This window comes from Moschus berezovskii, chromosome 2 (genome assembly GCF_049115385.1).
Source record: "Moschus berezovskii isolate FMDL1 chromosome 2, NW_MosBer_1.0, whole genome shotgun sequence".
Taxonomy (NCBI): domain Eukaryota; kingdom Metazoa; phylum Chordata; class Mammalia; order Artiodactyla; family Moschidae; genus Moschus; species Moschus berezovskii.
In genome coordinates, this window is record NC_142461.1 from 75165543 (window position 1) to 75181190 (window position 15648).

The 15648-nt window shown below is 41.8% G+C and overlaps 1 protein-coding gene across 4 annotated transcripts in view; it reads left to right on the forward strand.

The window, feature by feature from the left end:
- The first annotated feature begins 14488 nt into the window (after nt 1-14488).
- The window catches only part of RAB3GAP1 (RAB3 GTPase activating protein catalytic subunit 1), a 119314-nt gene continuing 118154 nt past the window's right edge, over nt 14489-15648 (forward strand). For all 4 annotated transcript variants that reach the window (XM_055397585.2, XM_088829066.1, XM_088829061.1 and 1 more), the window contains exons 1-2: nt 14489-14535; nt 14637-14692. In XM_055397585.2, the coding sequence (XP_055253560.2) occupies nt 14518-14535; nt 14637-14692 (74 nt within the window). In that variant the 5' untranslated portion in view covers nt 14489-14517. The remainder of the gene's footprint in view (nt 14536-14636; nt 14693-15648) is intronic.

The following is a 15648-nucleotide window of genomic DNA, read 5'->3' on the forward strand; positions in this document are numbered from 1 at the left end:
GCACTCAGCCTTCTTTATGGTCCAACTCACACATCTGTACATGACTACTGGGAAAGCTATAGCTTTGACTATACGGATCTTTGTCAGCAAAGTGATGTCTCTGCTTTTTAATATGCTGCCTAGGTTTGTCATAGCTCTTCTTTCAAAGAACAAGCATCTTTTAACTTCATGATCGCAGTCACCATCTGCGGTGATTTTGGAGCCCAAGAAAATAAAATGTGTCACTGTTTCCCCATCTATTTGCCATGAAGTGATGGGACCAGATACCATGATCTTAGTTTTTGGAATGTTGAGTTTTAAGCCAGCTTTTTAAATCTCATTTTAACTTAATCACCTCTTCAAAGGACTTATCTACGGACCTAGTCACATTCTGAGATACTAAGGATTAACAGAAGAGCATAGGGAATTTCAAAGAAAGATATTTACCTGAGCTGAAACTTGAAGGACAAATAGTTGATCAGTTATAAACCATAGACAGAGGGACATTGCACACAGACTAAACAACAGCACATCCAAAGGAAAGATAAAGGCATGAAATGTTGGGAAAATTGTGTTTCATGTACGTGTGTGCAGTTAGAATGCAGAATAAATGAGGAGAAGGGGAAGTGAGGCTATTTCCAGCTGAATTGAGAGAGATATTAAAAGATTTTATTCAGGAACTTCCCTGGTGTTCCAGCAGTTAAGACTTTGCCTTCCAATGGAAAGGGTGCAGGTTTGATCCCTGGCTGGGGAGCTAAGATCCCACATGTCTTAAGGCCAAAAAACCAAAACATAAAGCAGAAGTAATATTGTAACAAGTTCAATAAAGACTTAAAAAAAAAGATTTTACTCATGGAGAGGCACATTCAGGCCTATAGTTTGGAAAAATTCTGGCAGCAGGATTGAAAATTGATTCAAGGAGAGCAACAGTGAGAAGATTTTTATAAAGAATCAGGAAAATGATGGTGACCTAACCTAAAACAATAACAATAAAGACAAATTGGAGGAGCTGAGTCTCGATATTAGAGCAAAGAATGTTTTAGATTTTCCAGGAATATAGTAGGCTATGCTATTTAGACCAGTTCTTCTATGGACAACAAATAAGAGGTGTAAGGTTAAATTATCTGAAGGTAAGCCTGAAGGAAAAGGAGGAGGAGGACCCACTCATTCATTTATTCAACATCATATCTTGAATGTCTCTTTCTATGCAAAGCTTTATTCTCATCACTGTAGAAATACCAGATAAATAAGATTGTAGACTAAATGAATAAATAATCAAGGTACTATTAAGTGGTTCCAAATGCCATGAAGAAAATTAACGTGATAGAGACTGACAGTTGTGGGCAGAAAGAGTTTTATTAGATTGTATGCAAATGGAAAGTCTCCCTTATAGGTAAATACTTGATCTACTTGAATGAAAAGAAGCAGCCAGTCCTTTGAATAGTTGATGGCAGAGCATTCTATGCAGGGAACAGCTGGGGCAAAGGTCATAATGTATATAAACATATGTTTATGTATATAAACATAACTTGTCAAAGTTACAGGAAGATGGTGAAGGTATTAGAATTGAGATTGGAGAGGTATGCAGGGGCCATATTTTGAAGGGCCTCATAGGCATCATAAGGAGTTTGACTTATTTCAAGTGCAATATAAAACCATCAGAGCACTTTCCTCAAGGGAGTGACAATGTCTGATTCTTTTTTAATCGTATTGATAGTTCTACAGAGAAAAGATTGAAAGGTGCAGCAGTGGAAGTCAGAGGTGAATGTAAAAGCAATTGGTGCTTGGTTTACTGTAAGTACCTATTTGTGAGTGGAAGTTTTGAAGGCAAAATATAAAACTCTAACAGTATTCTTGGTTGAAGGATATTCTTATGAGTACATTTTTGTAAAAATCAAGGCAGAATAAAATAAAAGGCCTTGGGAAATGACTGCTTACCTGAGGTCTCTATTTCTTCTTCAGCCCCAAGAAACCAATGTGAAATAACATTTTTACAGGCTATGATTAAAGACGCTCAGAAACAAACTTGTAACACTTCCATTTCCTACCTCCACCCACCCCATCCCAGCCACCTGATCATAGTTAAATATGGAAAAACTACAAGTTTTTTTTTTTTTCCTTTTCTTTTTCTCACTATGGGGAATCTGGTAGTGTTATGGAAGATGTACACATATGGGACCTATTTACTTTTTATTGAATATTTAAATATTGGGCAGGACGGAGTTAATATAGCTGGCCCTCATCCATTTCTCTCCCATTACTGGGGAGGAAGAGGTCAAGATACTCTCAGATAAAGAAAGAAAGTATTGATGAATAACTCAGTATTGTAAACACGACAGTAACTGAAACTCCTGGAAGATAATGGTTATTTGCTAGGAGGAGCATCCTTGTTTATAGAATGTGCTTGTTGCAGGATATCCCTACTTTAGGATTGTCTATGGTAAATCTATGAAGGAGCATGGCTTCCTGGAAAATGTTACAAAAATCATGCAGCTATATGTCTGTAAAATGGAAACGTTTCATTACAGAGAGCTTATGTCTTACATGGGAAGAAAGGACCTGGGATCTTCCCTCTGTATCTCACACTTCTCCTGGCTTTGCCTGTTCCTGTTGATTGATTATACCCCTGAAATTATTCATAAAGCTTGATATCAGATGGAGTTTTAGATCTGCATGCATCTGATTTGACAATATGATACACACACACACATTTAGCTACTGGATGCAATTATTTTTGAAATATGCCTTTGAGTTCCCCCCATAGGAGATATCAGTATTTCAAGAGACAGAAAAGCAGAAAAATTAAAATAATAAAGAAAGGTTTTGGAGGGGAGAGAGGAGCCCTAGAAGAGGAGTATCTAGACTGAATTCTCATCTTCAGTGTAATCTAGCTATGTGACTTGGGCTTGGGCTTAGTCACTCAGTTGTGTCTGACTCCTTGTGGCCCCATGGGCTGTAGCCAGTCAGGCTCCTCTGTCTGTGGAATTCTCCAGACAAGAATACTGGAATGGGTTACCATACCCTTCTCCAGGAAAACTTCCCAACCCAGGGATCGATACCAAGTCTCCCACATGGCAGACAGGTTCTTTACCATCTGAGCCACCACCAGGGAAGACCATTTTCCTATTTATAAATTGAAAGGTTTGAGTAAAATGAATTCAGAAAACCCCTCTGATTCTAAAAGTTTGCGAATCTAAAATAGAAAATAAGCAAAGTAAATTTCAGCTAAAGTTTGTGAATCTAAAATAGAAAATAAGCAAAGTAAATTTCAGCTAAAGCTGAAACTCCAATACTTTGGCCACCTTATGCGATGAGTTGACTCACTGGAAAAGACTCTGATGCTGGGAAGGATTGGGGGCGGGAGGAGAAGGGGACGACAGAGAATGAGATGGCTGGATGGCATCACCGACTCGATGGACATTAGTTTGAGTGAACTCCAGGAGTTGGTGATGGACAGGGAGGCCTGGCGTGCTGTGATTCATGGGGTCGCAAAGAGTCGGACACGACTGAGCGACTGAACTGAACTGAACTGAAAGTAATTTCATTACAGGAGAAAAATCAAGAAATGAGAAATGACGCAGTGATAAAGTCCTCCCTCTAGTGATCCCCTGGAGAAGGGAAAGGCTACCCACTCCAGTATTCTGTCCTAGAGAATTCTATGGACATCGATAGCGTCGCAAAGAGTCGGACACGACTAAGCAACTTCCACTTCACTTGACTTCACTGGTGGTCACCATGTTCCAAAGCTGGCTCTCATTCAGCTATACTCCTCAGGGCCTTTGTATTAATAGTTCCCAGGCTCTGTTAGTCTCTCTGATCCAATAAGCACCCCTTCAATCCACTCTATTCTCCTGTCATTTCGTACTTCTATTATGACAGAGTCTGACTTGTTTTAGACTTATTTTTATCTTTCCATTAGATTCTATTTTCTAGAAGGCAAGTAACGAGTTTTAATTATCTTTGTTCTGCTATTGTGTCTTTATATTTTACGCAGAGAAGGTTCTCTGTGACTATTTCTAGAAATAATGTACACAACGGTAGAGTGAAAAGACAATGAAGAATTTCATGGAGTGGCATTTTGCTTACTGTGGGACAAGCTCAAGTTCTCAGAAGAGCTATGTTTTTTATTGTTTTTCTGGCTAGGTAGAGAGGAGGAGAAAGGATTTCAGTGAACAGCAGTAGCAAATGAGATGCTGTAAGTGGAGGGAATTGAAAAGGACAAAAATTGAAGTTTTGAATCCAATCTTAGCTATAAGAATACACTAATGAATACTTTTGAATATCTGGGCAACCCCGCTGTATTGAGTGGGAAAGGATTAAAGGATTTTAAAATTCTGCAAAGGGCTTTTCTGCTGAGGCAGCAGTGGATTGGTTGTGAGCCACGTCTTCTGCATATTAAGCAGGACCCGTTTGTCCCCTGCAGTGCAGTTGTAGAAAAAGGTGGCAGTGTTTTCAGGAAGACCATGAAGGGACCTGCTGCTTTTAAGGAACACACACACTTTTCTGAGAAACACTTTCTTGCAAATCTCTTCTTTTCCACCTAGAAGGTGGTAGAATGAATGGAGGGTTGTAGGGTGATGGTAAAGGAAAGGAAGGAAGATAAATTGGGCATCTCGGTGGACAGAGAAAAGAGATGGAGGAAAACGTTGAGATCCAAGGGGCATACTGGTCTAGAGAAATTTGATAGCAAGACCAGGGTTTTTTGTGATGCTGAGTAGGGTATATGGGGTGGAGTTGTTGGTTTCATTGACTTAGGTGTTCTGTTTTGCTGCTCAGAAAGAGAATGTGAGCAGGGACAGCTCCAATTCTATGAGATGGAGCCAAAAATGATGTTCTATAAAGCCTTGGCAGCCAAATATAATTGAATGTCAGCTTCTTCAGGACAGATTTTATAAAAAACACAGATTCTTGCAATCCCACAGGAAAACAAGTGAAAGATTTGAAATCACTCTTCATAGGAGAGGAATATAAATGGTCAACAAACACAGGGAAAATTGTTTAATCTAACCAGGGCTCAGGGAGATGCAAATCAAAACATTTTTTGTTCAGCATACTGGCAAAATCTTAAAAGATTCATAGTATAAAATGTGTGGGGAAATGCTACTCTTTTACACTATTAGTGGGTATATAAATTAGTAATGGTCATTTTGGACATTGTGATCTGGTACTACCTGTTATACTTTAAAATGCACATACTCTTCAACCCAGCATTTCCATTCTTCCATATCTGCCCTAGAATCATATTCACACATGTTCACAAAGATGTAAGCATAATTAATTTTTACTCTAGTAGTTTTGAGGGGAACACATTTATCATGGAAAATTTCAAACATGCAAAGTAAACAGTATAGTATCATGAACCCATGCACTTGTCACCCATCTAAGAATGTTAGCTTTAAATAGTAAATAGTCTACATATTAGTCTACATATCAAGTCATGGTAGAAAATTAAAGAGTGGTACATTCATACTTTAAATTTTGGAATGCTGTGTAGCAGTATAAAAAAGGTGGAAGGAGCTTTAATAATGCTCTAAATGGGCTCCAAATCATATGCTGCTGCTGCTAAGTCATGTCAGTCGTGTCCGACTCTGTGTGACCCCATAGACGGGCAGCCCACCAGGCTCCCCCGTCCCTGGGATTCTCCAGGCAAGAACACTGGAGTGGGTTGCCATTTCCTTCTCCAATGCAGGAAAGTGAAAGTGAAGTTGCTCAGTCGTGTCCGACTCTGTGCGACCCCATAGACGGGCAGCCCACTAGGCTTCCCCGTCCCTGGGATTCTCCAGGCAAGAATACTGGAGTGGGTTGCCATTTCCTTCTCCAGTGCAGGAAAGTGAAAGTGATAGGCAAGTTAAAAAAGTGAGTTGCCAAATTATGCATGTAGTATGATATGGGAGGTTGAAGAGGTCCAGAGCACATGTCTAGAAGCCAGCCCTGCCATTTAGTAGGCATGTGATTTAGGCACATTACCTATGCTGCTTCTGCCTCAGTTTCCTCATCTGTAAAGGAAGGATGTATAATAATAATAGTATCTACCTCATAGGGTTATTGTACGAATGCTTGGCATGCATCAAGTACTAGACATTATTTTTTATTGGAATATAATTGCTTTACAACGTTATGTTAGTTTCTGCTGTATAACATGGTGAGTCAGCTATGCATATACATATATCCTCTTCCTCTTGAGCCTCCCTTGCACCCCCCATCCCACCCCTCTGGATCATCACAGAGCACTGAGCAGAACTCCCTCTGCTTTATAGCAGGTTCCCACTGCTGCTAAGTCGCTTCAGTTGTGTCCAACTCTGTGCGGCCCCATAGACGGCAGCCCACCAGGCTCCGCTGTCCCCGGAATTCTCCAGGCAAGAACACTGGAGTGGGTTGCCATTTCCTTCTCCAATGAGTGAAAGTGAAAAGTGAAAGTGAAGTAGCTCAGTCATGTCCGACTCGTAGTGACCCCATGGACTGCAGCCTACCAGGCTCCTCCATCCACGGGATTTTCCAGGCGAGAGTACTGGAGTAGGTTGCCATTGCCTTCTCTATTTTACACATGGTAGTGTATATACGTTGGAGAAGGCAATGGCAAGCCACTCCAGTACTATTGCCTAGAAAATCCCATGGATGGAGCAGCCTGGTAGGCTGCAGTCCGTGGGGTCGCTAAGGGTTGGACACGACTGAGCGACTTTACTTTCACTTTTCACTTTCACACATTGGAGAAGGAAATGGCAACCCTCTCCAGTGTTCTTGCCTGGAGAATCCTGGGGACGGGGGAGCCTGGTGGGCTGCCGTCTATGGGGTCACACAGAGTCGGACACGACTGAAGTGACTTAGCAGCAGCAGCAGTGTATATACGTCAATGCTATTCAAGGCTACTCTTTCAATTCATCCCACTTTTCCTCCCCCTCCTACCATCCATAATTCTGTTCTCTACATCTGCACTTCTATTCCTGCACTGCAAATAGGATCATCAGTACCATTTTTCTACATTCCATAGATATGGGTTAATATATGTTTGTTTTATATTTCTGACTTACTTCTCTCTGTATGACAGGCTCCAGGTTCATCTACATCTCTTCAATTAACTCTTTTCCTTTTAATGGACGGGTAGTATTCCATTGCATATGTGTACCACATTTTCTTTATCCACTCATCTGTTGATGGACATCTAGCCTGCCTCCATGTCTTGGCTATTGTAAATAGTGCTGCAATGAACATTGGGGTATGTGTGAATAGACATACTTATTTGTGTAAAAATTAATTAAAAGAATTAAAACTCTATATTGTGTCTCTATAAATGTTTATGTAAAAAGATAGGAAAGAGTCTGAAATTATTTACACTCAACTGGTATTGGTGATTTTATCTTAGGAGTATAGAAATAGAGAAGTCAGTAAAGGAGGCCATTTATTTTATGTATATTATTTGAAACTTTTACAATGAGAAGACATTTCTATTATAGTGCATGGACAAATTAAACAACTCCCAGGCTCTGGCTTTGGTTATAAATAGTGATTTAAGTGTTTCATATTTGGAAGTATATTGCAGTACGTGCTCAGTTACTTTAGTCGTGTCTGACTCTTTGTGACCCTATGGACTGTAGCCTTCCAGGCTCTTCTGTCCATGGGATTTGGGATTCCCTGGACATGAATACTGAAGTGGGTTTCTGTGCCCTCCTCCAGGGGATCTTCTCAACCCAGGGATTGAATCTAGGTCTCCCACATTGCAAACGCATTCTTTACAGCTGAGTCAACAGGGAAGCCCATATTGCAGTACATAGATGGGCAAAAGCAAAGAGCAGAGATAAAAGGAAGATATAAGATACACTACAGCAAAATAGCAGAAGCAGTTGAGACTGAAATTAGTTCATCTAGTCTAGTTAGAAATTAGACTGAAGTGGATGGTAAAGGTGCTCTGAGGAGCAGATAGTTACATATCTGGAGATATTAATGTAAATGTAGTTAGCAGGTCTTACAATATGATACAAAAGGTCAGGACTATACTAAATTTTTGCATTTATTCACCACCTGTAGCTAGAATTGTTCATATCCAATTCATATCTTTCCTCATAACAAGGAAAATCAGAGATTAAATAAGAATGCTGCTGCTGCTGCTAAGTCGCTTCAGTCGTGTCCAACTCTGTGCGACCCCATAGACGGCAGCCCACCATGCTCCCGTCCCTGGGATTCTCCAGGCAAGAATACTGGAGTGGGTTGCCACTTCCTTCTCCAATGCATGAAAGTGAAAAGTGAAAGTGAAGTCGCTCAGTCGTGTCCAACTCTTAGCGACCTCATGGACTGTAGCCTACCAGGCTTCTCCGTCCATGGGATTTTCCAGGCAAGAGTACTGGAGTGGGGTGCCATTGCCTTCTCCATTGTTGCTAAGTCACTTCAGTCGTGTCCGACTCTGTGTGACCCCATAGACGGAAGCCCACCAGGCTCCCCCGTCCCTGGGATTCTCCAGGCAAGAACACTGGAGTGGGTTGCCATTTCCTTCTCCATAGGCCTATGTAAAATATGGTAATTAATTGTCCACATACACCACCCCACACAGCTAGAAATCTATAAACTTGTACATAATTCTTATGACTCTTTTTAATTATTTTGTTTTCATATTCTGAGTTCAAAAATACATTAACAATAGAATAGTTTAAATAGAAACATGTAAACATGGGCAAACTAAGTCAACCTGTCAGTAAGAACTGTCTTTTCTGGATCTAATACCAGACAAGAAGTTAAGTCACAAACTTGTGAATTAGAACTAGCTGTTCCTGACTTAGCATTATCACCTAGAGGGACTTCAGTTATACTTGAAACTTCCTGAGGGCAGGCATCTTGTTTTTAAGTTTTTGTTTCTCAGTTTCTAGAACAGGGTCAGGCACATAGAAGCTGCTTTTAACAGGTGTTTATTGAATGAACAAAGGAGTGAATGAATGATGAGTTAAGGAAGTTTGCATTACTTCTCTTGAAATTCTCTAGAGATTCCTGCCTTGGTGGCTATAACTCTTTCTAGTCCAAGAAACAGTGGACTGCTTATTTAGGACACATGATATTTCCCGTGTGTTCAGAAAGGTTACTTGATTATTTTCCCACCACTGATTTTACAAAGAGCCTTAAGAAGTTGAATAACCATTGTGCTTCCCTTTATGAATCATATTATAGTTCTTTCTGTCTTATCAAGCTGTGGACACCTTGAGGGCAGGGATTATTCTTCGCACCCCTCCCTATGATTGACTATGACATACCATGCTTCCCTGGTGGTTTCAGCAGTAAAGAGTCCGCCTGCAATGCAGGAGACAAGGGTTTGATCCCTGGATTGGGAGGATCCCCTGGAGAAGGGAATGGCAACCCACTCCAGTATTCTTGCCTGGAAAATCCCACAGACAGAGGAGCCTTGTGGGCCACAGTCCATGGGGTTGCAAAGTGTCAGACACAACTGAGCGACTAACACTTTCACTCTTTTCCACTTCACTACCATGACAGTAGATACTTGATAAATTTTGCTGAATGAATGAGTGAATACTGATAATTTTGATAATTCTGATAGTTTTGATTTAGAGAATTTCTCAGAGTTTCCTGTTCTCATAGTGTGTCTTCCTCTTCCCACTGTACCTTCTACTGCAATTGGTCTCAGAGCTATATCACAGAAAATTCCTGATTCTCTCTGCACAGAGGCCATCAAGGCAGATGAGAATGGTGCAGTCCCACTGCTGTTGCTCCTCTCACAATGTTGGCTCTCTTGCTAAGACCTAATTAAACTGTGATGCCCCTGCATTCCTCTGAGGACTAAGCCAAGGGTGATTTTTCCAGGCCTCTAATCTCTTAAATTGCCTATGTGTCAAAATTCTCCCTGTGGCCATTATTGGTAACACCTTGAAATAACCGCAAGGTATGCCAGAGAGGGAATACACTTGCATGGAAAAACCCTTGCCTTTGGACGTGCAGCAAAATAGCTCTTAATACTGAAGAAACAAAATCTTTTCTGCTTCGCGAACCAGTGAAAATCTCATAAAAGTGTGTCTCCCCTGGGTACTTTACATCATTAGCATCCTGGCTTCACACTTCACTTTAACAAATAACTTACTTAAAAAGCTTCTCCAGGGAGAAGGAGCCAAAAATAACTTGGAAGGAAACTTTACCTAGCAACCTGATAAGGCTTGTTTCCTACAGTTTCTGAAATTTAACTTCACACAGAAAAGTCTTTGTGGTTTTTCAGTTTCAGATTTTGGCATGCACTGAAACTTCTTAATGGTTAACCAAAAAGGAACAAAAGTAATACTCACATTTGAGTAACACCTTACAGTTTTCATTATATAAAGCATCCATTATAATTGCTACTATCATAATGGATCACCTACTACATGCCAGGACATTCTGTTAACCACTCTGCAAATGTGCATAGAACTTAATCTTTGCCACAGTCCTATGTGGTAAGAGGTATTACAAATCAAATTTTAATAATGAAGAAACTGATGTTTAGAGGGCTTACATTATTTGCCTGGTCTTATAGGTAGTAAGCGGAGAAGGCAATGGCAACCCTCTCCAGTACTCTTGCCTGGAAAATCCCATAGGCGAAGGAGCCTGGTAGGCTACAGTCCATGGGGTCATGAAGAGTCGGACACTTACTGAGTGACTTCACTTTCACTTTTCACTTTCATGCATTGGAGAAGGAAATGGCAACCCACTCCAGTGTTCTTGCCTGGAGAATCCCAGGGACAGCGGAGTCTGGTGGGCTGCCATCTATGGGGTTGCACAGAGTTGGACACAACTGAAGTGACTTAGAAGCAGCAGCAGCAGCAGCATAGGTAGTAAGTGGCTGAACCTGGGTTTGCTTGACCTTAAAACACACAAATGTATTTCAGCTGGAGAGAATCTTAAAAAGTTAAGTGAACGGCTCTTTGATTCCCACCTTTCCCTGATTTGTTGTTGTTCAGTTGCTCATTCGTGCCCCACTTTCTGCAATCCCCTGAACTGCTGCATGCCAGGCTCCCCTGTCCTCCACTATCTCCTGGAGTTTGCTCAAATTCATGTCCACTGAGTCAGTGTTGCTCTCTAACCATCTCATCCTCTGATGCCCCTAATCCTCTGCTGCCTTCAGACTTTCCCAGCATCAGGGTCTCTTCCGATGAGTTGGCTCTTAGCACCAGGTAGCCAAAGTATTGGAGCTTCAGCTTCAGTACCAGTCCTTTCAATGAATACTCAGGGTTGGTTTCCTTTAGGATTGACTGGTTGGATCTCCTTGCAGTCCAAGGGACTTTCAAGAGTCTTCTCCAGCACTACAATTCAAAAGCATCACTTCTTTGGCATTCAGCCTTCTTTACGGTCCAACTCTCACATCCATACATGACTACTGGAAAAATCAGCTTTGATTACACAGACCTTTGTCAGTAAAGTGATGTCTCTGCTTTTTAATACACTGTCTGGGCTTGTTATAGCTTTCCTTTCAAGGAGCAAGTCACCATCTGCTCCTGAAGATAGCTGAAGTCACCATCTGCAGTGATTTTGGAGCCCAAGAAAATAAAATCTGCCACTGTTTCCATTTTTCTCCCTTCTGTTTGCTATGAAGTGATGGGGCAAGATGCCATGATCTTAGTTTTTTGAATGTTGAGTTTTAAGCCAGCTTTTTCACTCTCCTTTTTGACCTTCATCAAGAGGCTCTTTTGTTCTCTTCATTTTCTGCCATTAGAGTGCCATTTCCTTCTTGAGGGAATCTTCCCAACCAGAGATTAAACCAACATCCCTTGTGTCTCCTGCATTGGCAGGCAGATTCTTTACCACTGGGAAACACCTTTCCCTTATCCCTGCATTTAATGTCATCAAGCTCTGACTATTTTAACTCCAATATACATATCAAATCAGTCGACCTTGTCTGCTGACCCCTGGCAGTCAAAGCCTGCACACAATCTCCCATTGGATGCTGTAATAGTCACTAGCTGTTCCTACTTCTTCTTTTGCAACCCCCTCCCCCAATCCATTCCTATAGCAACCAGACCATTGCAAAATGTAAAGGATTTTATATTTTGGACCACAATACTCTCTTGCTCTAAACATTTTAGCAATGCCCACTTTGCTTCACATAAGGGCCATATAGAAGGCTCTTTAAGGTCTGGCCCATGTATACCTCTTCAACCTCATTGCAACCACTGTACTCTAGGTGTCTTCTTGTAGTTTGTTAGACAGATCAGACTTTCCTACCTTTAAGCTTCTGGATATGCTATTCTCTGCCCTTAGAAGCCTTCCCTGCCCCTAACCTGGCTGCCTCCATTTTACCCTTCAGCTGGCCCTGAAGATTCTTCTTGTCAGGGTCACCATTGGCCTGCACATTGCTAACAGTGATGCTGATACATATGGTATGTCTTCTTTTTGTTCGTGCAGTAAATTTTCAGTTTCCCTACTCCATCTTGAGTTCCTTGAAATCAGGGATTGTATCTTCAGTATGACTTCATTTCTTAGCAGTCTAGCATAATGACTGATTTATAATTAAAAGATGCTTACTCCTTGGAAGGAAAGTTATTACCAACATAGATAGCATATTAAAAAGTAGAGACATTTACTTTGCCAACAAAGGTCCATCTAGTCAAGGCTATGGTTTTTCCTGTGGGCATGTATGGATGTGAGAGTTGGACTGTAAAGAAAGCTGATCACCAAAGAATTGATGCTTTTGAACTGTGGTGTTGGAGAAGACTCTTGAGAGTCCCTGGACTGCAAGGAGATCCAACCAGTCCATTCTAAAGGAGATCAGTGCTGGGTGTTTGTTGGAAGGACTGATGCTAAAGCTGAAACTCCAGTACTTTGGCCACCTCATGCGACGAGTTGACTTACTGGAAAAGACTCTGATGCTGGGAAAGGTTGGGAGCAGGAGAAGAAGGGGATGACAGAGAATGAGATGGCTGGATGGCATCACCGACTTGATGGACATGAATTTGAGTGAACTCTGGGAGTTGGTGATGGACAGGGAGGCCTGGCGTGCTGTGATTCATGGGGTCGCAGAAAGTCGGACACGACTGAGTGACTGAACTGAACTGAGCAAATGCAAATCCTGGATAGGTATCTAATAAATGCCTATAAATGAATGAAGGTGCAAGTTCAGACCTCTTGGGAAAGATATTTACAGTAATCACTCCAACTCCCACTAGTGTAGTGAACTGAAAGTAGAAGAAATATCAAGAGACGCGGGTTCAAGTCTTGGCACTGGCAATAATTATCAAATTCTTCTGACCTTACTTTCCTCATCTGCACTATGTATATCACTGTATTTTTTAAATCTCTCCTAAGATTAAAATATTTAATTGCTAAAGCTGTATTTCTGAGTCCTCTAGCCACAAATTCCTTCTTGTGAGTTGCAAAAAATCATTAAATGAGATTTAATTTAAAAAAAACTTTAAGAAAAGCTTTTAGGGACTTCCGTGGCTTTCCAGTGGTTAAGATTCTGTGCTTCCACTGCAGGGGGCATGGTTCCATCCCTGGTTGGGAACTAAGATCCCTCATGCCCCATGGTTTGACCAAAAAGAAAAATAAATAAATAACAGGATAATTTAAGGAAAAAAAGCTTTTAATTATGAAAAATTTTGGATCTAAAGGAAGTTGAGAGAAAAATATACATACCCATGTACCCATTAATAGCTTAAACAATAGCTTATGTGCCCATGGCTAATCTTGTTTTATTTCTAGCCATATCCACTTCCCTAGGGCTTCCCTAGTGGCTCAGCAGTAAGGAATCTGCCTACCAGTGCAGGAGATGCAGGTTCGATCCCATTGTGAAGATCCCCTGGAGAAGGAAATGATAACACACTCCACTATTCTTGCCTGGGAAATCCCATGGACAGAGGAGCCTGAAGGTCTACAGTCCATGGAGTCCCAAAGAGTAGCAACTAAAAAACAACAACCCACCTCCTCCTCCAATTATTTGAAACAAATCCTGGACATGGTATGATTTCCCCTGTAAATGTTTCAGAACGTATGAGATAAAATGACTAACAGGTAGCTGGCACTCCTATTCCTCAGTGGCTTTAAAAGTGTTCATTAAACAGCATGTTGCTCTTCTCAGAAACCAGATAACTGGTATAATGGTGTTATTTGATGACTTACCCAAACTGCCTGAATTCATTGAGGTGAGGGATGGTGGATATTACAGCATCTAGCTCAGTGCCTTGCAATCGATTGAGAGGATGAATGAAAAAACAAGAACAAAACCAATATGTTTTAGGTTTTTAGAATCATACCCACATGAGTCTAAGGCCTTGCTCTTGCTTCTGTTGCTTTCCTGAATTCATTACTCTACAGGAGAATTTTAAATTTTGTTAAGTCAGATAGAGAATGGGGACTTGAGGGTAGTGTAAGTTCTTTTTTCTCAGGAACAAAAAATATTACAGAAGAAAAATGACTTCAGCTCATGAGACTTTGCCAAACTAACCGGAAGAGGTGCCTCCGAGGGCGGGTCTGCGTGGAGGCTCCGCCCCCGCCCGCTCTCGGCTCCCCTATTTCCCCCCTCCCCTCGCCTTCCTGCTTTTCTTCCCGGCAGTACTAGCGCCCACATCGACGCTCTCCAAGATGGCGGCTGACAGTGAGGTGAGGTGTCTGCCCCCTACCTATCCCTGCCTCTGTTTAAGTTAGCTCCTCCGTGTCAGCGCCCGGGAGCTCAATCTCTTTCTTTCTTTCCACTTACGCAGCCCGAGTCCGAGGTATTTGAGATCACGGACTTCACCACTGCCTCGGAATGGGAAAGGTGAGTGAGTCGTATCAGTGGTTACCAGCAATTTGGGCCCCGGGTCCGCCCGGCTACTTCCCCAACCTTGACCACAAGTGACGCCACTTCTGCGGGAAAAGTAAGCCCCTTGGCTCCCCGGTCTTCGCCTCCTCCCTTCTGTGGTCCACCGCAAGCCTCCTCAACGTCTCGGGTCTGACAAGCCCCCGCCCGCCCCCATCTGTAAAACCCCGGAGACTCTGGCTCTCCGAAGTTTTGTTTTTTTTCCTTTAAGACCGCTTTCATTAGACTTTTGGTCCTCTAGTTGATCACCCGCCAAAACAATTCCGGAGGCTACCTTCCGTTCCTGTGTTAATTTCCGTGTAACTAGTTCGTTTGTTATAGTAAGCAACAAACTTCGCAGCTGCTTTTTTTCCCCTTTTCCTGGTACATCCGTTTCGAGAGGAGGCCTTTCTTCTGAATCCTGGTGGTTGTCCATCTGCCACACTCCCACCATCTCCATCCTGTCTTTTAGGGTAACCTTTCGAAACAGTTTGTGTATGGTTTTGGAACGCTTAATTGTTCCATTTCAGTGGGTAATGTGACCCAGGCTTCCTTTGCCATGGAAACTCCAAATTCCTGTACCATCAAACTCCAGTTGAACAGCTGAGTGAAATTGTTGGCTCACTAAAATTAGTTGAATGCCAAGTTTGTGGAGGAGTGATAGTTTAGGTCGAGATGTTATCAGTTTGTTGTCCAAGAGGCCCTTCAGGTTTTTTGAGTACTGAGGTCAGTAGTTAGCTTGTTGGAGTATTTTATGATATTTCTGATTGGGAGAGGAAATCCGTCTGGTTGTGAATGTCAAGTCATTAAATGGCATAGAAAAGATCCCTGCTGGGATGCTAGTTTGACCCGTGGTCCCTACCCCACCCCCACCATCCCCAAAAGGTAAGACATAACCACCCAGGCAAGGCTTTATTGAGTAGGTACTATGTGTT